Here is a 26,871-nt window from a genome sequence, read left to right as displayed (position 1 = left end):
GCAAACAGATTATGATAATAGCTTTCAGTGCACATCTGTAATTGGAATAGACATTTCCTATAGTGGCTGTAAGGGAAGCTATTATTGCAGTGTTCATTTCGCCATAAACCCTTAGGACTAAGTATAGTTGGTTGAATATTTTTCTTTTGATTTGGTGAGTTTTTTTATTCTCTCCAGTAGACAAAGCTTCTTTTGTGTGTGTTTTATGTAACTATCTATAATTTTTACTTATCTAGGATGGCAGGCTTCGAGTGAATGATCAACTAATAGCAGTTAATGGAGAATCATTATTGGGCAAAACAAATCAAGATGCTATGGAAACCTTAAGGAGGTCCATGTCCACTGAAGGAAACAAACGAGGAATGATTCAGCTTATTGTGGCGAGGCGAATAAGTAAATGCAATGAGGTAATAAGCTTTTGATATTGGGATTGGCAATTTTCACTTCTGAGATATTTGTGTTTACAGGAGATGTCATGTTTCCTCTGGGACTTGAAAAATACTATCTGAGAAGCTAAAGAAAGAGAGAACTACAGAATTATCTGAATTTCAGTGTTAGACATGCTAACGTTATTACTGATCAATAAAGTTTTTCTTTTGAGTATTTTTGTCAATGAAAAACAGGAAACACTGAATAAAACAATATTGATTTTGTAATTGGATCTCACTGTTTACGTGATTTTTGTTCAGCGGAGTTTTTTTATGGAGGTCTATTAGATCTTTCATTTATAGACTTTGTGTTAACTGACTTGTTTCTTTGTCACTTCCAATTTTTTAAATTAAGAGTACAGCTCTTATATTTCATGATTATATTTTATCTAAACAAAAGTTTCATGTATAGATTCTACAAAACTTTGTCTTGGCCTTAATTGTAGGGGAGGTTGAACTACTGAATTCAGGGTGAAGTGGTGATTCTTCTGATGATTTGCAACTTTAGTCTTCTCTAGTACAATATTAATGTGTTGATGTTTTGAAATATATTAATGATTTCTAATAGTTTGTCTTCTATTTAATGTAAGTAATCCTATATACTAGGAATATATGAACATATGATGAGAAGGACTGTAGATGTTGGGGAGGACTGAATTGGACTTCAGAACAAATTGGAGAAAGGACTGAGTTAAATAGGATATGGCTGAATGGCATGTCAGGAAAGCATCTCTTCTTTAGAAATCTAAAAGTAAATTCTTTCATTCTTGCTAATATAGTAAGGTCTTATCAGGAGTGTTATTTCTTGATCATCATGCTTCAAAAATGATGTGCACAAATTGGTTTAGTATCACTGCTCCTGCCTAGGGGAAAAAAAGAATGGTTTACTTTTTAATGCATAAATCTAACCTTCAGAAAAAATCACTCCATAGTATATTATAAAATCATGTCTGAAAAAGACAGTAGGCTTTTTGAAAGTGTTAAGCTCCTCTTGATTAACTGCTTATACAAAGTTTTTGTATGCATGCGTGTTTATATTTGCACACTTCTAGAAAGCCAGCTTGGATGCATAGAGTCTTGCTTAGTGTTGAAGGAATTCTGACCTTTCTGTATGTGGTGATGTCCTTATCTAGGCCTAATTCAAACTGTCCTTTGGAGACTGTTCCTTATTTTTACCCAATTTCCAATTTGTAGGTGCTACTATATGTTACTACATAAAAAGAGTCAAATATTTTAGATTATTTCTGTGTTTAGTGGTTTGGTTTTTTTTCCTAAAAGGATGTAGAAGATGATCCCTTTTCTCCTAGTGAAAGTTTCTCGACTGAATTAATCCAGACAGTGTTTGTAAACACAAGGGAGGTAATCCAGCAGTGATGAAACAAAGACATTTCTCCTTGAATCCAGCAGAATTTTTACTCATTCAAGAGTAGCTTGGTCCCCTATATCTGCTTGACATTTAGTACGATTTATTTTGCAGAAATCAGGTGCCAAAACCAGCACAGCTGACTGCAGTATATGTCCTTCAGGATAAAAGAACTGATCATGGAAACAGATTTAGATACACTGAAATGTACCTGCACAAGGGCAGGATGTGCTCTCTCTTTCTGGGCCTCCTTTACAGTTTTTTGTGCATTTTCCCAACTCCTTAAGAAGCTGGCAAGATGAGCGAGGAAAAAAGCATTAGGAAAGCATTGATATGTCACAATTGCTGTAGTAATCATCTCTACAAAGTAATTTTTGTAAGTAATTTTTCCTAGGAATTACTGCTTTTATCACACTTACCCAAAGGGAAATATGATGTCAATACTGTTTGCATATTTTAATATGATGAAAGGATGACTTGCATGGATATAAAGCTGTTTACCTGCTGAGCTGGCAGTATGCAAGAAGTCACTTTTCTGGAAGTTTTGCAATTCCCAGACTTCAATGAAATGAAAAGCAAAGAGCTTTTTTTCTTGGTATTTTGCAATTAAACCCTAGAGCCTCTTTCAAGAATGTGACCAATTTAAGCTTTAGATATTATTAAGCTGATGTAACACTGATAAGCTATGATAATGTTATTTCTGAATGTTGCAGGAGTACCATATATGAGTATGGTATTCAGTCAGCTCAGTCCCTCAGTAGTGGCTGTGGGGCTGAGAACTGGCTGGAGACAGCACTGCCTCAGTGGCTGGCCTTGTCTTGGCTATATTATGCTTAACACATATTGCTTAGATCTGCTGGTATCCAAACTTTCCCCTTGGAACATTCCAGTAACAACCACCAGGAAAGATTTTTAGTGTTAGAACACAAAAGGAAGTGACATTTGACTGGCGGCAAATTCAGAAACTTCCAGATTAGATGCAAAAGCATAAAAAAGGGCACACCCATATCATAATAACTCCCACCTTTTATGTAGAAGCACAGAATCATTTAGACTAAAGATTATTGACTCCAACCATTAACCCAGCACTGCCAAGTCCACCCCTAAACCATGTTGCCACGTGCCACATCTGTACACGTTATAAAGACCTGCAGGGATGGTGACTCAGCCACTGCCATGGGCACCCTGTTCCAAAGCTTGACTATACTTTTAATGAAATATTTTACCTAATATCCAGTCTAAATCTTCCCTGGCACAGCTGGTGACTGTTTCCTCTTGTCCTGTCACTTTTTCCCTGGGAGAAGGGACTAACCCCCGCCTGTCTAAATTTTCCTTTTAGGCAGTTGTAGAGAGCAAAAGGTCTCTCTCCTTAGCCTTGTCTTTACTCCAGGCTAAACACCCCCAGCTCCTCAGAAAGGGGGTTTACTGGTTTAATGAAATATAAAAAGAAACGTTCAACTTTTGAGAAAGTATTTCTCAGTGTTTTCTATGCTCTTCTCCCTCTTTTTGTTCTTCAAAGGAGTCACCATAAAAAACCAGAAGATAAAAATATCCTGTTCAACTGATTTCTTTCCTTTGTTGATTCAGCATCGTGTGTGCCCACTTTGTAGACAAAAACATAGCTTTGTTTCTTGTTAGTCTGAACTACAGTTAAGTGGAACTGGTTTGGTATTATTCCCTTTTGTGTGTCACCAAGAACTGTGTTCGCTCTGCTCTGTTCCAGTGTGTGATCGGTCCTGTGAGGTCAGGTCTTGGCCGATTCCCTGCCACACCATGGAGACCCCACAGGTGTCTCTAAAGGAAAATCCATGCAGGGGGTGATAATGCCAATGCAGAAATAATTGTGCTAATCATCTGGATGATAAAAGCAGTTGCTCTCTGGATGATAAAAAAAATCCCACAATAAAGTTACAGCCAAAGGAACAAAAAATCCCCAAGTCTTTTTTTCCCCTGTCTTCAAGTCCAGCAATTGTTTTGCATTTGCGAAGTCGAACTGACTTCCTTTGAGATAGACTACAGAGTCTGGTTCTTTCTTTGATAAAATTGAGTTTGAATTGGATTTTTAAGGCAGTTAGTGGTATAAAACTGTTATTTTGGTTTCAATGCCAATTTTCATAATCAGTCCTCAGAATTGCTGAGGAGGGGAATTAATTTTGCAGCATGATTCTGCAGATTGTTGTTTATGCATGTTTCAATTTAGACTAGGATTTTTGTGTACTTTCTGTATTTTGTTTGCTGTCTAGAAGTGAGTGACAGAACCTCTGTTGTCCTGGGTTGAGGGAAGCAGACCAGTTGCTTCTGATCTGCTGCAGAGGCACTGTCTTTGTCAGAGTTTTCTTTGGCTTCTTGAACATGAAACAGTTTCAAAACTTGGTGAAGTGACCTCGGATACTCCTTTCCCATGCCATTATTATTCTCAAACAGCTTCACAAGTTCTCATGTTGCAAACTAAGCCTTCAGAGCAATTGTAGTAACAATGTAAATGTACATAAACACCATAAGGGTATTATCTTGACTTCAGAGAGGCAGGGAGGAGATAATTTATATCATAAGCCCTTCCATAACTGTAGAGTCAAAAGAGACCACAAACTTCCCAGAAGGTAAAAAGAGATTTTGTGCTGCTGTGGTTTTGCTGAAGATTTGCCTGTAGGAAGAATTTTCATTGACTCACCAGAAGATAGTGTGTAATTCATCTAGGTTTTCAAGTGAATTGTCTTGTAGTAAATATTGATATAAGCATGGAGTGTTAGCTATGAATGAACTCTAAGCCAAAGCTGTGCATCTGAGTTTTTCTCTTGTTTGCATTATGTCTATACAGAGTACAGTAATGTGGAATTCTGCTAGCTGCACTACTACAAACCTTGCAAAACTGTGTTTAATATCTCAGCCACTCCAGACAAAATCACACACTGAGTATTTGATGGACGCTGTTAGATTAGTGTAACAAAAACATTTAATTTGGGATTTGGCTATATCTGAGGTTCCCTTGCCCCCCATTTAAAAAAAGTTAAACATTCTGTTTTGTTCTGTTCTGTGTTTTCAGCTTTAAGCCTTGCTTGTTAACTCATCAAGTTTCCTACATAAGCATGGAGAGACTCTTTAAGACACATTTCCAAAGCTGTGAAAACAGTGGGAAAAATAGAGAGAATAACAATAATATTGACTTGATATTCATATATGGCCAGTTTTTAACACCTCATTTTTCAGAAGAGGCAGCCATCAGCTTTTTAGATCTTTTTCTCAGGGTTGAAATTTTTTTCATTGCTCAGATTTAAGGAGAAATGGAGTTCTGGTGCGATGTTCTGTTAATTAGTGATGCTGTTGTGATTAGCCTTTATGGGCAAACAGCTGGCGGCTGCATTGCCAGAACGTGCTCAGCACTTAGGCACAACTGCCAGGCACGTCCTGCAGCTGGTGGCTCCATGTGCTGATTCAAAGAAAATAAAGGTAATTGTTACTTTTGGAATCCTGTGCTTTTCAGTCCTGCTACCTGGACAGCATAGAGACACAGATTGCTCATCTGCACTCTGCTCATGTCACAGGCAGGCAGCACTTGTCTGCCATTAAGTGAGAGAGTGTCACCATTTTCCTCAAAATGAGAGATGTCAAGGGTTTTTTCTTGTTTAGACCTCCTTTTTTTTTTTTTTTTTTTTTTTTTTTTTTTTTTTTTCCCAGGATGAATATTTTGCCAAACCTGCCTGAAATGAAGCTTTGCAAATGATTTGCAGATCCCCAAATTTCTTCATGCATGTCTGCTCATTTTTTTTTCTCCCTTTGAAAATGAGCAAACTGTGAAGCAGAGTTCTGATTCCAGACTGTATTAGGACCTCATCATTCATGAAATAAATTGACTGATAGATCAGTGAGACTTTGCAAATGAGTGGTTTCATTATAAAAGAAACAAGCAAGCATCTTTTCTTTTCCAGTGTGTGTGCAAGTATAAAATATTCAGCATCATTTTCCCCTGCGTGCTTTGCTGACTTACCTACATTGAAATGTAGGTGACAGGTTTGTTTTTTCTTTCTCACTAGATTAGTCTTGTGATGACCTTTTGGAATTTAACTGTCAAAAAGTCTTTAGCATCTTCTCCAAACACAGTGATTTCCCTGTTCATTCCCATCTCCAACTCATTGATAAAGCTGTTTATCAACTTAAGCTATTCCACCTCTGATTCCTAGGGGAGTCTACAACTCTTCTCCATCCTGAAGATCAATCTTTGTGTCCAATTCTTTAGCCAGTTTTCAACCCAGAAAATTAAAATTTAGTCCAGTCATATGAAAACTTAGTTTAGTTTCATTAATGCCTTTGATATTGATGCCTTGATATAGACTAGTAGTATTTTAAAAGGGTCTATGTTGGAAAACTAAGCTGTAGTATTTTGAACATCTTAACCACAGTACACAGATAAGAAGGATAAAAGAAAGCCTGGAGAATAATTCTGTGTGACACAAAGAGCTTCAGCATTCTGGATGCAGTGTCATAGATAGCAAATTTGTGTATCCACTTCTTTAACACCGATAACGCTTGCATTCCTATATTTGGACAATTTATTTTCTGAAGGAAGAAGGGGGTCTGATTCTCGTTTCATTAAAAAAAAAAAGTTTGTTTATGCTTTGAATATTTTGGCACTCTTCTTGTGCATAAACCTTTTTCATATTTATGTACATAACTTCAAATAGGATGGATGGTGGTGTTTAAGTAAAAGGGACTGCATTATTTGTCCTTTTATCATCTAGATAAGCAGCAGCTGGGCTAGCTGGTACAGACAGTACTTTAGCAAACAGCTGTTTTTTATCTGAATGACAAAGGGTCAGGGTAGAGCATTTTTTTTATTTAAAAAAAATTAATCTTGCTTTTTTAATTTAAGAGAATGGGTAGAAAAGGAGCTACAGGAAATCTGTAGCATGGGAGGTTTTATTACATATTTACGAATATGATCATTTAGTACAGAGCAGTGCTAGGATCCAGAGAGGGAACTCTGTCTTTTCAGTCTAGACAGAAGAAAGATTAGGAGATCTTTACCAGTCAGTGTCTATAAACACCCAATGAAAGTAATAAAGAAGTAATAAAAACTACTGATCCAGACTCTTCTCAGGGCTGCCCAGTGTCAGGACAAGAAGCAACTAGCACAAACCAAAATGCAAGAAATTTTTTTACACAGAAAGAAAAAAAAAACAAATCCTTCTTAGAGGTCAGCACTGGCACAACTTGCCATGAGAGGCTGAGGAGTTGCTGATCTTGGAGATATTCAAAACCCAACTGGGCAGGGCACTGTGCAACTTGTTCTTGCAGACCTTGCTTTGGGCAAGAGGCTGGATTAGGTAATCTCCAGTGGTTTCATCCACCCTCAGTTGGTCTGTGACTCTGACCAGGCACACCAAGGGATGCTCCAGCAACTGTTGATAGGGGGCCAGTTGCCACATGGATTTCTTTCCTTGCCAGGCCTTTAATGAAACTTGGAATTTGTACAACTTTGTTTATGTTACCCACTCTTTATCAGTCAATCAAATCAAATTATACCAGAGAGCACTGGGAGTGGCTAAGAGAAGGAACTAGAATGTGTAATTCCAGCTCTTTATTAGAAATCCATCATGAAGAACAAGTCTATTTGAACTGCAATCTTGCTTTGGACTGTTGGACTGTTTGTCTTGCCCACAGCACAGTTTCCAAATTCTATGTTTCTTTTCTTGCACAGACTTTCTATTAACAATGTAAAGAAAAGGCATTTTGGGTTTTTTTATGACAGCCAGTTGTCTAATTTTTGGTGTTTTATAAAAGGCATTGTATCTTCTGTAAAATGTTTGTGTAGCTGGCTGTCAATGCCTTTGTTTAAACTCATCTTATGAGATGCTAATTAGAAATTGATAAAGTTTTACTCTTGGAAATTATAAAATATGTGATTCATTTTACAAAACATGGCCATATAAATGCAACACTCCTGCTATTTCTTTTATTTACCCTGTACTTTACTATATTACCAGGAATGAATTTCTATATATTTCTTTGCTTCTGAACCATCTTCTTGTCAGTGTCTTTCTGAAAGTCTCTTGAAATCTTTCTACAAATGAGTCTGAAAGTTGATGGCTTGTCACACAAAGGACTGTGTGATACAGCTCACTGAAAGCTGGACACTTGTTACATAAAGTCATCCGTATAGCACTGGGAGAATAAATCCCAAAGCACTTTGATATTTTCACACCTTATTTAGAGGCAGTGATTATAACAGTAGCTCATAGTTTAGTACCTTTATCATGCAAGTTTAAGCTCTCAAGCAGTCTAATGTTGCTATGCACTTTTTTTCGTAACGTGTTTCAGAAGTTAACATTTCAAATGTGCCTTAGATTCCTTTATAACAGAGTCTACAAATATTGTTTAATTTATTTTTCAGTAAAGCTGTCAGTTGTAATCTGCAATTTAAAAAAACTAATAAAACAAATCCTCATTTCACAATTTAAACCTTATTGAGTCTAATTCACTTGCACTGCAAGTTTATTATTCTCCTGCAGCTCGACGTGCCTCCAATTGTAATTGTGTTGACCCTCCGATGCAGTAAATCTCCCTGGTGCTTATCAAACTGGGAGAGATAAGTCTACAGTTTGGAACTTCATTAAATATCTCATTTATATTAAACAGATGATGGCTTTGAACAGAAATAATAATTTTTACAGAGTCTGCGACCTCCCGATCGCGGTCTCCTTGACCGTAACGCGGCGTTTCCAACCCTCCGCCCCCGTGCCCCGGGCGCCGCGCCAGCGCCCGCGTGTCAGAAGTCATCCGTCCATCAGGCTCACTTCAAAGCCTCTGCTGGGGAGAAAGCCCAAGGCTTTGTAGCCCTTGAAGCAGATTTTTAAAACTTTTTCATAGCATGCATTTCTTAGTTGTCTGGGGAGTGCGGGTGGAGTGATTAATAATGGGCAGCTGTTTCAAAAAGAAAAAACAACCAGCATGTTGCTTGTTATTGTAATTCCTGAAACTATGAACTACTTCTCTTGTGCTTGTTTGGAGATCTGTCAGTACTTGGAATAAGCGTTTCCAGTGGCTTCAAATAGTTTGCAGCATCCTCAGTATCTCTGAGTATCTGCACCCCACTGTATTTCAATATGTATGAAATAAATGCTGTGGCGTTTGTGTAAGGACAAAGGTTTGTAGTTCTAAGATTTAACTATATACTTCAATATGAAGAGGCGTGTTGGTTAGAAGAGCTAATGTTTTGATATCTGAGTTCATACTACTTTTCTACAAAATACATCTATTTTTTAATTGTTTTCTTTTTAACAGAGCTAAAGTCAGCTCACCATTAAACCAAGACTTGGTTTAATGGTCTTGGAAAAGCGCCTTGGTAGCATTATTCAGAGGACAGCAGGGTGCTGGAGCCCAGGTGAACCAAGAGCTTTAGGGGCAGCAGGAAGGCTGGATGGTGTGAGGATTGGGCCATGGTGTAGGGAGTCTCTTATCTCTGCAGGGAGCAACTGGGCCCTGCTAGGTTGGGCATCCACAGTGACCTGTAAATGCACAGGCACTCATTCTTCTCATTCCCTGGAGCTGTGCTGACAGCAGAGCTGTGGCTGATGGGGTTGCTAAATCCAGGTAGATTATACCAAATTATTTTCTTTGCCTCTCTTGGGTGCTGTGTTCCCCTGAGGTCTGTTTCTCTTAGAATCACCAAAGAGAACTTGACTTTTTCCTGTCCTCTTGAAAAATCTGAGAGGCCACTGTAGGAAGATACTGAGAGGCTGGGAAGATACTCAGGCAATCTTCTGAAGGAGAGCAGCTGGGGTGGGCAGGAGGCTGTATACATGCAGCCTTTCTCTTTCCTGTGCACATGGCCAAGCAGCCTGTGTCCATCACTTCCACCACATATTTCATCTGTCTTGTGATGCCCTGGAGAGTTTGGCCTCAGTTGTGGTGGGCAGGGACCTGGCAGCTCCAGGGGTTTGAGGGCTGGGGTGGAGGGCACCCCAGATGTTCCCAGTTCTGCTTTTGTGTCTCTGCCTGGATGCTGCAGCAAGAGATTCGAGGAGCTTTGAGGCTGCATGAAGCATGTAAGATCTCTTTACTCTGCAGTCAGGAGAGGCAGAGCAAAGAACTCAATTTAAAAATAAAATTACGGTGAAGTCTGACAACTTTTGTGTTTTTTTTTCTTTTGTTCCTAACTACAAAACTTTGGAGTGTGATGATTTCATTTGAAAGCAAGTTGCACCACTGTGGCAGCAGCAGCGCAGTTCCAAATGAGAGTTCCTGTTCCATGCTCCTGACAAGGGCCTTGTTGTGTTCAGCTGTCAGTGTGCAGAAGATGGCCCAGCTGTCTGCTGATGGTATTGGAAACAGCCCAACTGTCTGTTTAAGAAATTACCCAACAAAGAGACACCAAAATGGAATGGGTTTTTTTCACCAATTTTCTGCTGAAGGATTTGAAATTTGACAGGCCACCATGGGGGGTGCAATGTAAAGGGGTTAGAAAGTTGGTCATTAGGCAGAGCTGTCATTGCAAATTATCGCTGTCCAGGATGAGAAGTTCTAGCTCATTTGGTGCTCAGACAGGTCTAGGCCTTAGGCAATTTGTTACAGTTCCCCCATGTGGTTAAGGGGACCCCAGGCACTAATTTTCCCCTCTCTTTGCAGTTGGAATCACCTGGGAGCCCCTCCGGGCCAGAGCTGCCCATAGAGACTCTTCTGGATGACCGGGAGCGGAGGATTTCCCACTCCCTCTACGGCGGGATCGAGGGTCTCAGCGAGTCGCCCGCAAAGAACGTGGCATTGGGCAGGATAATGGGTGAGTCAAAGCAGCTCTGCTAAGCAGGGCATGTTTTATTTCTCTCTGTGATTCATTGAAGGGTGATTAATGTGTTATGTGGGAATTGGGAACATGGAGGTTGCACTGACCAACTTAAAACATGCCTTAAAATTCTTCTATGCAAGCCTTCTGGATAGTTAATGTGAGGAAGAAGGTAAAGTGGGGTTCTAAAGTGAGTTTTGCATCTTGTGACAGGTCATAGAATGAATAATAGTAGCATTTAACATGGTCTTTCAATGCCTGGTTTGGGACAATAAATTAAGGCTCCATGTTGCATCAAAGTCTGTGACTCATGGGAATTCATAATTTTTATTCAATATTCCTTCTCCTCTGTTTCAGTCCTACTAAAATACAAAAATAAATAAGGTAAATTTGCGTCCATTTATGCTTATTAAGGGACTTATTAATTTATTTGAATGTTTGCTTTGTAGGACACCAATTTTAAAACCTCATAACTAATTATAAGCATCCCTTGTGTAGATTCTGTACCCTGCCATCTGCATGGTCCCAGTGGATAATGAGGTTATTAGTGCTTGCTTTGCAGCAATTCAACTTCTGATGCACAGAGCTAGGTAATAAAGACTTGCCTTGCCACAGGAGTGGTTGGATTTACTGACTAGGATGGGATTAGTTTGAAAGGATTTTCAAGTTTAAACACAAAAAGCAGCTTGATGAAAATAACACCTGACAGAAGACGTGACAATTGCTCGCTTGAGTTGCGAGTTTTAAAAAGAAGGCATGACTATTAAATCTAGGGGTTTTTTTTTAGTGTATTAAATACACAGAATATATTAGAGGATGCTGCTATAAACTTGGTATGAAGGAAGGCATAACTTAGTTTTCAATTGCTTTAGATTAGGTTTTGGCCGTAGAAAATTAGTCTACCACACAGGCTTTTCCAATCAACAGTTTGTGTATATTTTTCACACTATATTTTTTATTTGGGTTGGGTTTTTTTTTTTTTTTTTTCCACCCATATTTTCTTTTTAAAATAATTTTTATATTTTGTAGTTTGCATTTTCTTTGTGGTAGCAAAATAGGACTGCTGTTAAACTCTCTGAAAATCCGCAAGTTTGCTATTTAGGGTATTTCTTCTTTTGCCCTTTTTTGTGCATTTGGGCAATAGTAATTAGAAACATATCGTATTCTGTTCTGTTGCATTTCATTTTGTGCAGCTTGGAAGAAAAAACATGCACATGACAATCAAGGCAGTGTGAAACCATGTCACCCAAAGTCATATGCTCTTAAAGAGAAAAATTTAGAAAAAATTGCATTTGTTTGTCAACAAATTTAAGGAGTGATAAAATAATTTGAAGTCTTTAGCACTACTCTCCCATAGAAAGAGCTAGTTCTTGTTGTGTCAAGGCTTTAGATAAAACATTTGCAAAGCACTGCCTTCTGCTTTTTCCATCAGTGCTGCAGAGGATTTACACACAGAGCTCATATAAGCGTTAACAAATTATCACTTAAACATGTTGTCCATTGATGGAAGAGGGAGCCCTGAGAAAGTCTGGGTGCACGTGTGTCAGCAAAGCAGTTTATTTCAGCAGCGGAGAAGCACAAGACTTGCCGTGCCAAATTGAACTAGTAGTTCATCAGTCTGGTATCATCCCTTTAGCAGTGGCCAATAATTGATGTTTAAGCCACAAAAAAACAAAAAAGTGTTTCCAAAGCTGTTAACATCTTAATACTTTTAGATACCTTTGCATTGTATACATAGAAAAAAAACCCTGCCCTTCATTTTCTAAGTTTCTTATAAATTGAAGTTGATGTTTTGATTTCCTGTGAATTATTGTTTTTCTGAATTATTCTCAGGAACCAGAAACTATGTAGAAAATTGGTTGGTTATGACTTTAAATCACTGAATCTTTAGTGGAAGCACGTTAGTGGAAAATAAAATTGTGCCTGAACCTCATAGTAAATGTGATCTAACAGTGTGTAACTAAAACTGGTCTTTCCAGGATTGGACTGTTCCCTTCTGCAATCACAGCAGCTCCATCTGTGATGTTAAACAGTGATGTTTAAAACCAGATTTTGGGGAATGGTCAGTTTTCTAATAAGACTATTTTTTTTTAATTAATCAGTACCACTAAATTAAAACTGCAGTGTTTATAATCTTTCACATGCAAGTTTTCTTGCAGTGCCATGCAACAGAGAGGTATTGCCTGTTGGGAGAGATAAGTACAGTTTCTTGTTTCAGAATAGCTAACATTTTAAAGACTCAGTCACTTTTATGCAGTGGAATCCCTGTCTTTTTTGAAATTGGTAATTGGAAATTGGTAATGAGAAAAAAAGCAGGGCTTATTTTATTTTTCTGAGAATGTTTGTGTGGTGTTACATGACTCTTCTCTCTTGAAAATTGGCCTAAAATTGAGGATTAGTCCTAAGAACAACCTGGCTGTAGAACACTGGAGGTCTATACCTTCCCACACCAATCCTGCCCATGAAAACAAGCCCAAAGGAGCTTTCTGCAGTGCTGGTACCCTTGAGTGCTCTCCCCATATCAAGAACCCCTCTGATGAGCTCTCTGAATCATCTGATGTCTTTTGATTTACCCCTCAATGGATTTAACTGTGTAAACTTTTAGTACTCAGTACTTTTTAGTGAGGAGATGACAGTATGTTTTCACGGAAGGAGTAGGTCTTGCTGCTGCTTTTGCTCCTGGATGGGTTTGAATTTTCTTTCTTCCTAAGTTAAACTATTCAAAAGTAACAATTTCAAATGCCTGCTTGTTTTAGTCATTGCTTAAATTTGGAACAAAGATTTCAAGAGTGTTTTGTTCTTTTAAATACCATTAATGTAATTTCAGAAAAGGTATTTAAGACAATTTCCTTACTCCTTCATAACTGACAAGCAAGAACTGGCTGTCAGAGCCTTGCTGTGAGAGTGGGAATAAAATACCAATTTTAGGATGTGATTTAAATTATGTAAAATAATGTTTGCTTGCTGCAATAAGTCTATGTGAATCTTTTCAAGTTTCTGATGATTCTCATGTTAATCTACTTTTGTAGGTGATTATTGCTATTATAGATTTTCTTATGCTTTTTCATTTGATAATATTTCACTGAAATTTTCTGATGGAGAAAAGATACAATTTTCTGTATTCAGGGAATACTTTTGGTTTGGAGGAGATGGGATATTTTATTTATATAAATTTGGTCTTTTAAGAATTAGATGGCTGTGAGAAACTCTTATCTTTATTTACTTTATTATTTCCAGGGTACATGTTAAAACATCAGTGTTATACTGGTTTGCTTGGGTCTATAATTAAAAATTCAAGTCTTCTTCTGACATACCGTTCTTGTATATCATGCATTATGCTCCTGAGTTTTACAATACACAAATACATAGCTGCTGTCTGTATAAATTATTCTTATTCAACAAACAGCTTAGCACAAAGTCCTCTTTCATCTCCTTCTTCTAGTTGCTGATATTTTTTTATGAACCTGGCAGTTTTGTTGCTAACGGTGACTAAACAGAAGATATTTTTGGGGGGTACACAGAATAACAAGTGCTTGCACTGAATCTGCTTTTCATCCTGAAGGATCCCCCAGAACATTGTGAAGTTTGATGGGTTCCTACACAACAGGAAATACTCTGTTCTCTACATAAATAATTGCTGTCTTAAGGGTAGAATAAGGAGGAAGCACTATTGACAAAAATTTAGCTAGAGATGTAGAGTGTGTGTCTCAGTGAAATGAAAATAACCCTTTACAGCCACAATGTAGCTCCTTGGCCAGGAATCTCATCAAAATGTGATGCTCTTCTACAATAGTTGACAGATTTGAGCACTTTCCTGAAATCCAAGGCCTGTATACAGTGGAGAAATCTTTGCTGTTAGTCATTCTCCAGGCATTCTTTGTACTGTTGGTCTGAATCCCACAGTGTCAACATGCTCATGAGTCATTCATAAGGTAATACTGGGTTTTGAACATACGGTGAGAGCGTTCAACAGATTTTGTAGACCATCCTTTAAAGAGCAAGCAATAGCAAAAGCACAAGGATCAAGCCAGAAACAGTTCCATGACAATGCAGTGTCAGTATGGGAGCCAAGTTATCCCAGCAAACATATTAACCGAACTTCAGGGAATTTCAAGATTTGAAAGGACCTGGAGCAGTTGAGTTCTTCATGAATAAACCTGTTATTCATACTATGTACTGTGTGTGAGCAGGGTTTTTTTAGAGGTCTCTGTGTTGGTGGTTTAATTCAGGTACAAATTGTTTTCTGGTGTATTGTATGTGTATAATAGGTTTGAAGGTGTATAATTTTTTTTTGAAATATGCTGCTTGGCGTATTTTTCCTTGTAGGATGAAAATCCTCATAGATGAAGAGACCAGCCATTTGATACTGGAGCTCTGAGGCTTCTTTTTCTGCACAGACAGATGGGAACCCTTCTTACCCAATAGTTTGGTGTAGTCCTCAGGCTGTCCTCCTTTAGATTGGTAACTTGTCCAAGAAATTTCAGCATCATTGTTCTGAGATGAGAAACATTTGAAAGCGAGACTGTTTTACCTTGCTTAGTACAGTGTCCAAAATACTTTATGTTATTACAGATTACTTCAGTGAAGCTGAATTAATATATGCAAAACTGGACTTGAAGTGTTGTCAGAGTCTAAATTTCATAGAGTCTAAATAGCACTTTTCCAGCCCGAGGGAAAATTATTTTCTTGAAGAGGTTTGTAGACAGGTTGAGCAATGCCTTAGATTTGTAGATCAGTCAAATATACTGAAGATTACTGGGTTTGAAGTTTCTTTGATGTTTCCTTGTAAGGTTTCTCACAACATTTGTGGAATTAATTCTCCAGGGGTATTTTCTGTCCACTTCAGCTGAGTTCTCAAATACAAAGTGTGTATTGAGTTCAGTGCTGAGGTTTGTCCAACCATCTGCTGGAGGTGAAGCCTTTCACCTGTTTTTAGCTTCATCTGCAATGAAAAGCATAGGCATGGCAGATGGGTTTTCTCCTTAATTCTTAAGCAACTATTAAAATGTCAATTTTCGCCCTTGTCATATATAAAGAAGGGTAGTGAAAAGTTAAAAGTGTTCCTGAATTACTGTAGCCTCTCAGATGGGAAGTTCAATCTGCCGAGTGCCATAAGGTTATACCTTTCCACAATCAATTCTTTGGAGACATTATTAAGTACAGAGTTAACAGTCTTGTAGGCATTATGTTTGGAAAGAAGTACATTACCAGGCTAAACATTAACCTGTCCATCAAAGGAACTATTGCTGGGCAGAATCAGCTGTTATGCAAACTTGCATACATTCATTTCAGTTTGACAGTGATGAGGTGTTCACCATGCAGTACCTTTTTCTTCCAGTCACTTTTTCAGCCTTCTTTAATGATCCCTTTGAAGCCAGTTTCCCCCTCTTTGGACAGATTACTGTATGTATTATCTAGTACAATGAGGATTTTTACTACCTTTTTGCACACAGGGGTTTGTTTGTTTGTTTTTTTGTTTATTAATAATTGCATGCAAAGGTAGTGGTGGTAACGGAAACCTTTACAGAAAAGAAGAAAACTTTATTTTCCCCTAATTATTCACATTTTTTCATATCTACAGTGAAAGTAAAGTGTGGAAATAATTGATGTGTCCATAGAAGGAGTGTAAAATATGGAAATAGAAGTTTTGTGATACATTACACTGGTGCATCATAGTTTTAGAATAATTTTCAGTTTGTTGTCAGATTAATGGTTGATTAAGCTAGTGTGTTTCTTCTCATGAGATGTGACAGTTTTACAAATTGTTTTAGTAAGATCATACCATCTTTTAACTTGTACTCTCTCAAATTTACCTGATGAAGTCTGCCATTGAACAGACTCATGTTGAGTCTTGATGTAGTCCCTATCATGTATGTGGTGGTTCTTGTTTAAGCATTTTAACAAAAATGTTAAAACTTACTTGAATTTGTTGATAATAGAATTTGGTAAATTTTTTTTCTCCAAATATTGCATGTGTCCACTTCCCAGCACCACTTGAATAATTTCTCATTTCATGAAGGCCAGACTGATCAGGAAAAGTGATGGCCTCTGTTAGTCCTTGTGGAACACATTCTTTATTAACAAGGTGATACAAGAGGCGATACTGTCTTCTGGAAGAGGTGCTTTTGAGCAGTTCTCAGCCAGGACTTGAGACTGTGGGCACAGACAAACATGGGAGGTTCCTCTGAACATCAGGAAACACTTTTTTAGTGTGAGGGTGACCATGCACTGGCGCAGAGTGCTCAGGGAGGTGGTGCAGAAGCAATTTGTTTGGGGTCCTGGGCACATGGCTGTAGGTGCCCCTGCTTGAGTGGAAAGGGTTGGACCAGAAGAGAGGTCTCTTCCAAACTTCAACCCTTAAGTAACCTTGTGGTCTTGCAGTAGGCCACAGAAACAACTGGTGTGCTTCACTTTTCAGACCTCTGCACAGGAAGATGGGTACAAAGTGAGACACAGTTAATTTTATTATCTGCATTGTGTCATTCTTATCAGTGGCACTGCAGTTTGACATAACCTTTCATAATCTGTGATGAAATATTTTTCAAGGCACTCTCTGCACACTGCTGTTATTTAGTTTTGGTTTTTTTCTCCCCTTTGTCCAGGTAAATATCAGCTGTCTCCAACAGTGAACATGCCCCAGGATGACACTGTCATTATTGAAGATGACAGGCTGTCAGTCCTTCCTCCTCATCTCTCTGACCAGTCATCATCCAGTTCCCATGATGATGTTGGGTTTGGCACTGTTGATACTGGTGGATGGGCTAAAGCTGCAATTAATGAGTCAACAGACTGGTAAGAGCATGGTTTAGTGGAAGGAAGAAAGAGAGAGCTGTGGTTGCATCTTTTGCTTTAGTTACATTTCTGGCTACTGCTAATTTTAATATTTTTTCTGTCACATTTGGATTTTACTGTTTTCAAACTGGTAATTGTCCCTGTTTCAGGGAGGAAGTCTATACAAATACCTCTGGCTGCAGTTTTGTGCTGTGTTAAAGCATATTTGTGGAAGTGTTACTTAGACAGTACACAGCTGTATTATTTTGATGCTCTAACTTTAATTTAATTGCTACCTGACCTAGCTTTTGTAAAAAAATAACTTAGCAAAATTTTAACACTTGAGTTTATGAAAGATGAAAGACTGATTGGAAATTGTAATTTATAAACCTCACTGTAAATATATCAACGTTTATAAAACAAAGGTTTTATTTTTATATTCCATTGCATATCTAGGAGCATCTCAATACTTTTGCATCCTGCCTTGCTTTTCCTAATAATGTACTAATCTTTTAAATCTACTTAGAGGTCAAAGCTTTTTGCGTTGCCTCTGTGTTAGTGCTTGTGCAAAAAGAGCTAGTTAAGATTTCTTCATTATGTATGAAGAACTACTATTCATATTGTTAGATGATTTGCAAAGACAATGTACTGCAATAGCTCTAAATTTAAATATACAGAAAGTAACAGTTCCACATTTAAAGGTATAGAAAGTAACTTTATGTATTTAATCCATAGTAAAAATAACTTTTGTGAGTCTTAGGTTGACTCTCCAATTACTTTAACACATTTTAACATAAGAGCCTTAATGAGAAATGCATTGAGCTCCATTATTGACTTGCTTAAGTTCCTGGCAAAGAAATACTGTTTATTGCTTAGTAAGTACAATTAATGCAGATCTAAGATTTAATTTACAAGTCCTGTAATTATCTATAGTAATAGCAAAATAAGAGCCCACCTCTGTATGCTGCTACTTCTTGAAGCTGGATAATTACCACAAATGGTGTGGTACTAGAATTTTCTTAGTTTTCTTGTCTCTTGAGCCTGTTATGAATATGTCAGCAATATCTTAATAGAACAGCAATAGCACCTGCTGGCTGATATGCACCTGTCAGCTTCTTCTTTGCTTTAGACTAGTTTATTTCATCTTATATCTAGGAACTGAGTTCTGTATTTTAAGCTCCGTTTCAATGATTGTATGAAAATGTAATTTTTTTCATTCTTATTTACTTTTTTTTTGATGTTGCAGTTCTTCTTATGGACAAGTCATACCTGTAATCTGGGTCCATGAAAAGTCCATTTGTCTTTTGTAAAAGCTGAGAATCTGAGACATTTAAATAGAATAGTCCACAAGCCTGCATATAATAGCTTTTTTCTGAGGGAGTATTTTTAGCTGAATGTGAGCAAAATCCTATGAAATAAAACCCATTTGAAAACTGCACGTGCTTTTACACTGACTTCTGCAGTGTGTCTTGCTATTCATACACTTCTTTGTAAATTAAGTAACAGTAAAGAAAACAGGGATTAGGTATTGTAGAATTGATCACACTCAAAAAAGTTTTAAGTGTGTGTATGAGAAACTGTAAAGGTCTTCAGATACAGTGGCACTTCAAAGAATTAGATCAGTGTCGTGCTTTTAGTATCTAATGTATTCTATTTGTAAAAAAAAAGTAAATAGCAATAGAATTAGATTGTTGCTATAATTTCCTGTTGCTAATGGATGAAGGAAGACTTGTAAAACGAAGGTGCATTGTATGATTTTGCTGGAAGGCACAAAGGGTAAAACTAAGAATATGGATGAAGGGTTATCCAAACAAGAATGGCAGCTGTTCTGAATCACAGAAGAAAATATAAGCTTTTTCAGCCTCACAATATCTCCCTAATCCTTGATGAAAATGTTATGAAAACAAAGAGCCAATAAGACAGGATTAATAAATGGAATTTTAATAACATTGAGGGTCAGAAGACGGTTACATTCTTTTAAGGATCAGCTGTCATTCCAGAAATCTTATTTGTTAAGTATTCTAGAATATAGTAAATTGCATTTGGCATTGCTTAATGACTTGCACTAAATTCACCTCTGTCTTTTATTGATGCACTTGAAAAATATTAAAATGAGGCATTTTTAGGGGCATTAATTCCTCCTCTGTGCTCATTGGCTTTTGCAGTTGTTGCTCTTCTTGGGGACTTTTGAATACTTTTAGACAATGTACATGCATTCAGACACCTGTGATCCACTCCTTCCTTAATTACTGAAATACACTCATGGGTCTTTAATAATAGAAGTAAAACAGGACATGAAAATTTAGAACTCAACATAAGGCTCAAATAAAGGCACTAAGTAGCACCTTTAGGGTGCAGAATACTGTGCAAGCATGTAATAATAATTCCCTTAATAAGTATGTGTGGAAGGGAGGTGTGACAAGGGCAGATCAGGGAAGCAGAAGGAAAGTCTCTAAAAGTGGTGTCAGTGGAAATGCTGGATTCCAGCCTCCCAAATTCCCACTTGCTGATGCCGTGTCCAGACCCTACTGCTCTCTCTGGGACCTGTGGTGTCCTTTTCAAGTTATATTTGAACTGGATTTTTATTCTGTTCTTAGGACTTCAAGTTCAGTATATAAGTGTGTGCTGTGTTTACATGGAAATGATATTTTACTCTACTAGAAATTTTATATAGGAGGATCAAAGCAAGCTTGTATGAGAAAAGAAGCATAGAGCCAAAACAAATAATTTTATAAGTTCACTTTTTCTGAAGAAAGTGTCACAAGATACATTTTGTTCGGCAAGATGAAGTCAGTCATTTTAACAAATGTGAGCCTGTGCTAACAGATGTTGCTGGAAAAAAATTCTCACGTAGTAAAACCACATTTTTCTGGCCTTCAGAGACAGGGCTGACTAGCAGGGAGCCAGAAACTTCTGTGTGGCCTTGGTAAAGTCAATTATGATCTGATTATGAAAGGTGTTGAAACCCCGTAAGTTCAGTTGGAGTCACTTCGGAGGACATTTTCAGATTCAGGTTGTTCTTACTCAAATACATGTTGCACTGCTATAAATGCTAGAAGTGTATATTGGCCTTGTCTGTTTTATCTTTCTATCATGAGGAGATAATTTTTCCCCCATTTTGTGGGAGTCAGTGTTAGGACGAAATAGTTATTTTTGAGTATGGTCTCTGATTCATCAGAGCTTTTAAGCATATGCTTGAGAACATTGCTAAATTGTGCAGACATCTCTGAAATGGTTGCAGTAATTAAATGTAAAACATTATGAGCCTGAGCCAGAAACATTAAAGTCAAAAGGCACTTGACATTGGCTTTATTCACATAAGCTCTGATCCTGCTCACACTGAAGTATTATATGCCTGTCACAAGCACATATCTTATTATTTGTAAATCTGCCATTACTAGACTGAATTTCTTTTTGGCTGTCTGGTAATGAGGATAGTGATTTTCATCCTTTATAGTACTTTATGCCTTTGGACACTTTTCCTTACCGCTTTTTCCCTGTTTTGCCTAATACCCAGGTGCTTCGTGATCAAAAATACATTTGTAAATTAGAGTACCTGGCATACATAAACATGTGCATGTTACAGAATTTAAAAGTATAAGTTGTTTTTTGCAGAAATTCACTATTTGCCTGTTTCTCACTAGGAAAGAGAGGTGTATTATACTCAGCCGTTCCAGTAAAAAGAATTCTTTAGAAACATGGTACTAAACAGTAAGATGGTACTAAACACAATCTCTTGAGTGGCATGTAGAGATCTATTTAGAGATCTCAGTGACAAAATATTTAATTTTTTTATCTTGAAGTACAACAATATTCAAAGAGGGGATTTTGAGGGATCATTTACCTAAAGGATAGATAACAATGGTCCAAAATACTGATTTTTTTTCAGTATTTTATGCTTTTGATTTCTTTTTGTGCCAGCTGAAGTAGAGATCTATAAACTATCCCATTTCTAAGAGCCAGAAGATCTTTTTGTGAATCTCCTTTTATATTGTTTATTAGCAGTATGCAGTCTTGCCTTTTGAAAAAATGTTTTTAGCTTGCACACCAAACTTTGCTTGCATTCTGACACTCGTGATTTTGCCAGTGTTTGAGCACCATTAATAAGTCTATCTTCTGCATGTTTCTGAGGCAGCTCACTGAAAACCTGACTGCCTGAGCTGAGGTCAGTTTAGAAGCCTGCAGAAGAAGCAAAGACCAAATACAGTTCCCCCCATTTCTGATTTGGGGGTGGATCCACTGTAGCAAGTACTTGCTCTGTGGGGAAGCAATGAGTAGATATATGGTTGTTTGCCATAGCCAGGCTAAAAGCAGGAGAAGCTATGAAAAATCTACAAGAAATTTCACATATGGAGAGAAATTTTAATGCAAACTTTTTAAATTAAGAAGTTTCAAGCTCTGTGGCCTTCAGGCAGGAGAGTTTCTATTTATGCTTTACTAAAAATATTTTCTGATAAAGACAGACCAGATAAATTACTATCAACAGAATAAATTTGTTTCTCAGGAAGAAAAAAGAACTGTTTTATTCTCCTGCAAATTATTCCTGTGTTGGACTTTATGTTCTGATAGAATATGTATAGTGACCAGAAGTGTATATCTTTCATTAAAACTGTAAGTGAAATCCTTGGTACTTTTTAACTAGAATTGCTTAATGCAGTAAAACAAATCCATTGTGTGTGTAACTGAATACTTGCAGCGGTGTATTTAAAACTGTGAAGTTAATCGTTGGTAGAAGTCACGTACTAAATAAATGATTTTCTCTGAAGAGTGAAAGGTTGCGTGATCTTGATAAATGTTCGCATGATTTTTTTCCCTTCCTACAGCACTCTTAGTCCAGATGTTGATCCCGTACTTGCCTTCCAGCGAGAGGGTTTTGGACGCCAGAGCATGTCAGAAAAGCGTACAAAGCAATTTTCAGATGCCAGTCAGTTGGAGTTTGTTAAAACACGAAAATCCAAAAGCATGGATCTAGGTAGTGAGTGATGTTTTTTCAATTTTTTTTTATTTGAACCTGATTTTCATGTTGTAAGTATATAGATTTTATAATTCCAAACAGATTGTGTATGTGCAGTAGTACTGCACATAATGTCTACTTGTGGGTAGTAAAGTACTAACTTGAATGGCCAAGGGGCCTGGGTGTTGTTTGTTGTTTGTAAATGTCCATACATTCAAATACATAGCCCTCTGGATATATGGTTATACCTAAACACAGTAAACAGTATTTATTAAAATGGATGTGAAAAATGCATTTACCAATCCATACAGAATGACTGTGTAAAACTGTACCACGCTGTGGTTCTGGGTAGTCAGGTTTATTCTCAGTCCGTGATTATAATGCAGTTAGCCTTAAAGGTCTTTCATAGTCTCTCATTTTGTAGATTAATTCAGAATTAGAAAATGGGACTAGTCTGACAAGTGTTTGAGACCCAAGTTTTAATATTTATATCAGAAGCCCTATAAAGTAGCAATGGCTAAGACAGGTAATCACAGTGATCATTTTAACTGATAAACCAACTGAGAATAAGTAATTGCTAACAAGCCCATCAATTTTTCTGCCGTTGAATTTAGATTCTGAAGTGCAGACTCTAGTAACCTCAAACAGTGAGTTTTGATGGCTTAAACACACAGAATTCCCTACTCAGAATAATGAAATATAATGCAATTCCCTCCTTTACAATAGTTGTGTCTTGCCTACAATCCCTAATTCACAGACTTCCTCAGGCTGCAGTCAGGTTGGAGGTGTTGATTGTCTTGACCAGTGCCGCGTGCTAACGTGTCAATAACAAATTGTACCTGCCCGTGATGTGAACCACTGACACTGCATGAAGGTTACTAGTCTGCTGCCACTTCTACCCAGAATGTTTGCTTACTCTTGCAGTTTATTTGCATGAAGTAGGACATTTCTAAGGTCCCCTAACTTGAAAAGAAAATATGCAAGCCAGGAGGAATGTTGAGTGCATGTGGGGCATGGGCACTAACTGGGCTAACCGTTATGCATTTACCTTTTAACAGTAGCTGACGAGACTAAGCTCAGTACAATGGATGACCAGAAAACAGGTAAGAATTGACAGTAAGGCTGTTGCTATAGAAACCTTGGTCAAAGCAGCTTACCACAATTACAGAACTGCCAGTCAAATTGCATGAAAACATGAATATTCCAGTACTTGCATGGCTGCTTTCTATTGTGAATAATCAAGTCGTACAGAAAAAGAAAATTTTTCTATAGGATAAGTATCTAGGGTAGTATATTCAGCCAGGTCTTGCATGTGATTGTAGGCAGACACCTGTTTCTGCACTTTAAACTCATAAATATTCAGAGTTGTTTGGGGTTTTTTGTCCTTTCAAAAAAAAAAATCTTGGAAAATCTCCTCCTAGCTTCAGACTGTAGTGCACAGAGAGATGATTTAGAAGAGTCGAGTGTTTGGCTATTACAGTGCTAACACAGTGCTTGAAAATAATTATTTTAATTAGAAAACTGCTGCCTTTGCCTTAAGTGGTCATCAGATACATGTTGTGCATTGAGTTGAAGATTATTTGTGCAAGTTGATTTGCTTTTGGAGCTGAAACGTGAGCATTGTAACAGAACAAAAGAATATGTAAATAGAATCTTTTCCACATACCATTCATTGTAATGTTTCACAAAATGATAATGAGAAATAGCTTTCAAGGCATATTTTTTATTAGTAATTAAAATAATGCACCAACTGCAATTATGAACCTTTATGATTTATTAATATAAGTTAGCTTTTGACCTATAGAATGCTATTTTAATTAGGCTAGATCCAGAGGACACCATAACATTACTTAGCTCTAATTAGGAACAATTCACCTTTTTAACCTGAAAATATTATTTATTTAGCATGATTTGAGGAGTAGTGCATTCCATACAGAATTTACATTTACTAATTCACAACTGCATGTCTGTTTAACTGGACTGTATAACATGAGCAGGAGTACTGAAAAGCTGTAAGTAATCAAGTGATAAAATTATAATTTTTATTTGAACAGATAAGTCTTCTAGTTTTTAAAATGTTGCAGAATATGGCCACAGACTTGCAGCTTTGCAAAAAAAGAATGAGTAAACAAAATCAAAATGTAGGAATGTTTTGGAGGATTAAAGCCATCAGAGTGTGAATGTATGAATTGTGTTAATGGTTGTGGTAATAACTGGTGCTTAGGAACTGCTTTCACCTCTGAGCATTATTCACATAAAAACAAGTTAAAGACCAAACTCAAAATTACTGTAAATTATTTTTCATTTTCTTATTGACCTGCGTAGTTGAGTGGAATGTGATTAGAATGTTGTAAAACCTGTGTGTTTTAGTAAAATGCAATCCTCAGGTTTTAAAAGTGCACAGTGGTTTTGGTGGTATCAGCAGAGGGTGGTATGAACTGAGTGTAGTTTTCCTTTATGTGTAACACCTGGATTAAATTCCAAAAAAAGAGACAAGTTGGACAACTTGGGTGAAAGAGCATGACCATGCTGTCTGGACTAGGCAGTTACATATTTTGTGCACAGCAAATGTGCTGGAAAAAAATTTTCAGTGGCTGGAAAAAAGGAAAACCTTTTGCTGTACTTTTATTTTATTTATCCTGCGTGCTTTTAACCAGGTTTTGTATATAAACACTGGATATCTCCCATTACTGAAGATGGATGTAGCTGTTAAACAAACCACTTACTGTAGTTTGGCTTAAAAATTGTCTGGTTCTAAGAAAAAAAAAGCTTCAAATACGTGGTGAACTATGCTTTAATGAACTCTAGAAGCTAGAAAACTTCAACATGTATTTACTTTAGAAAAGATAAAAACAAACTCTGTTACTGTCACAGTTGGATTTAATAGTATTGGCTGAAAAGGAGAGCACAGAACTCTCCAGCTCTAGTTACTGTAATAGTTTTTTAATTATTTTTCTTTCTATAGTTCACTTGAAGTACCTAATCCTTGCAGTGTTTACAGTTCATCCTAGAGGTTAGAAGTATATTCAGTAGCAATTGAGCATGGCCCATTTATAGCGTGCAGGCATACTATAGCTCTAGGTGGTTATTTTTCCATGTGCATGTTATGAAAATGAAAAAGAAAAAATCAAATAACATTTATTTAAATTATTTATTGATTTATTTTTACACAATGCTTTTTAATTAAACTTTTATTAAACTGAATCAAAATTAAACTGGTTTTGATGCAGTTTCTTGCTTTATTCCTCCCCTGCCTTCCCCAGATCAAGTGTTAATCTGTTAGTGTCTGAACTGAACTAGAAATGGAAAAATTTATCAAATGTAATGGAGCAGATATTGCTAAGTAAATACACTCACTGATAATGTCCTTCAAGAAGGTGTTTAGAAAGTAGACTTTATGCCTTTGCAAAACTGGTTTAATGAAATCCAGAGAAGTTTTTGGCATCAGTTGCAGGTAGCATTTGACTTGACAGCTCATAAAACTAATGCTTCAGAAAAAAAAAAATAGAAGTCATTTAAAATGATTTAAAAGAATGTGCTGATGAAAAATGTGCTTTATATACTAAAATTAGCCACTGGACAAAACATCATATATCCGTTGGCACCATGTGCTTTGCCTTTGCAAATGGCCCAAGCGGATTGGTGTCACTGTATAAATAATTACCTTAGGGTGAGATAAGGGGAGGCACAGTGAGCTGTTAAACAGTGTCAGCACAAGGGACAAACAAAGGACTTGGGGCAGGAGCAGCACAGAGGCTTGGTGTGATGTCTGTGTGCTCAGTGTCTCCTTGGGATGTGTGCCATGGCAGAGGCACCTGCGCAGCCATGCATGAACTGCATGGTGGCTGCAAGGCTGGCAGGGCAAGGCTTGGCCCTTGTCCCCGAGGGCTGGCCACCTGGGGACACAGGGAGAGCAGGGACATGGGTGGTGGGCAGGGGCTGTGCTTGGCAGGTCACAAAGCCCTCTGGAGATGACAGGGTGTGGGCAGTGCTGAGCTGTGAGGAGGATGCATGGTGGCAGTCGTGGCAGGAGGACGGCTGGGATACAGAGGGATGAATCCACCTCAAAGGATATTTGTTAAGAAAGTCATTGGAAAGGGAGATTTTGATAAACTTCAAATTTTAAAAATGATGAAAGAATCCCTTTCATCCTCAGTCATATAAATATGCTTTAGGTAGATGTGTCTTTCCTTCTCCTTTTTTCTACTTTAAATTCTGGTGTCAAAATAGAGGTAGGACTCATTCTGAGCAGATAACACTTCTGACGATTACCACCAGTGCTGTAAAGGCTGGAAGAAAATGCTGACATTTTTGTATTTAGAAAACAGTGTTTTGATGTGACTCATAAATTTTAAACAGAATCCATTTTAAAGAAAGTTTGCTGGTTTTTACCAGATTATTGGTAAACTACTCACTTTCTGACTGGTGAATTCTAGTAATAAATCCTTAACACACTATTTGCAGGGACACCTAACTGTATATTTTTAGAATAGTAGAATTGCTGTGAAGTAGCCATAGAAGATAATGAAGGTATTAAAATATACATAGCTCTAGGATCACACTGATAAAATTGCTTGTG

General features: G+C 37.3%; 1 protein-coding gene across 15 annotated transcripts in view; it reads left to right on the top strand.

The window, feature by feature from the left end:
* Window positions 1-26,871, top strand: part of PARD3 (par-3 family cell polarity regulator) — a 442,615-nt gene that overhangs the window by 268,582 nt on the left and 147,162 nt on the right. For 10 of the 15 annotated variants that reach the window (XR_005952971.1, XM_041408607.1, XM_041408605.1 and 7 more), the window contains 5 exons: window positions 237-407; window positions 10,414-10,564; window positions 17,170-17,359; window positions 22,162-22,313; window positions 23,351-23,395. Coding sequence is in view for 14 of the 15 variants with exons in the window: in XM_041408607.1 (XP_041264541.1) it covers window positions 237-407; window positions 10,414-10,564; window positions 17,170-17,359; window positions 22,162-22,313; window positions 23,351-23,395 (709 nt within the window). In the remaining variant the exon portion in view is untranslated. The remainder of the gene's footprint in view (window positions 1-236; window positions 408-10,413; window positions 10,565-17,169; window positions 17,360-22,161; window positions 22,314-23,350; window positions 23,396-26,871) is intronic. The other 5 variants (XM_041408606.1, XM_041408600.1, XM_041408608.1 and 2 more) reach the window with 3 other exon arrangements.

The sequence above is a fragment of the Onychostruthus taczanowskii genome, unplaced genomic scaffold (assembly GCF_017590055.1).
Source record: "Onychostruthus taczanowskii isolate IOZ18803 unplaced genomic scaffold, ASM1759005v1 scaffold3, whole genome shotgun sequence".
Lineage (NCBI taxonomy): Eukaryota > Metazoa > Chordata > Aves > Passeriformes > Passeridae > Onychostruthus > Onychostruthus taczanowskii.
The sequence above is the reverse complement of the archived record's forward strand: the minus strand, read 5'-3'. Positions and strand labels throughout refer to the sequence as shown.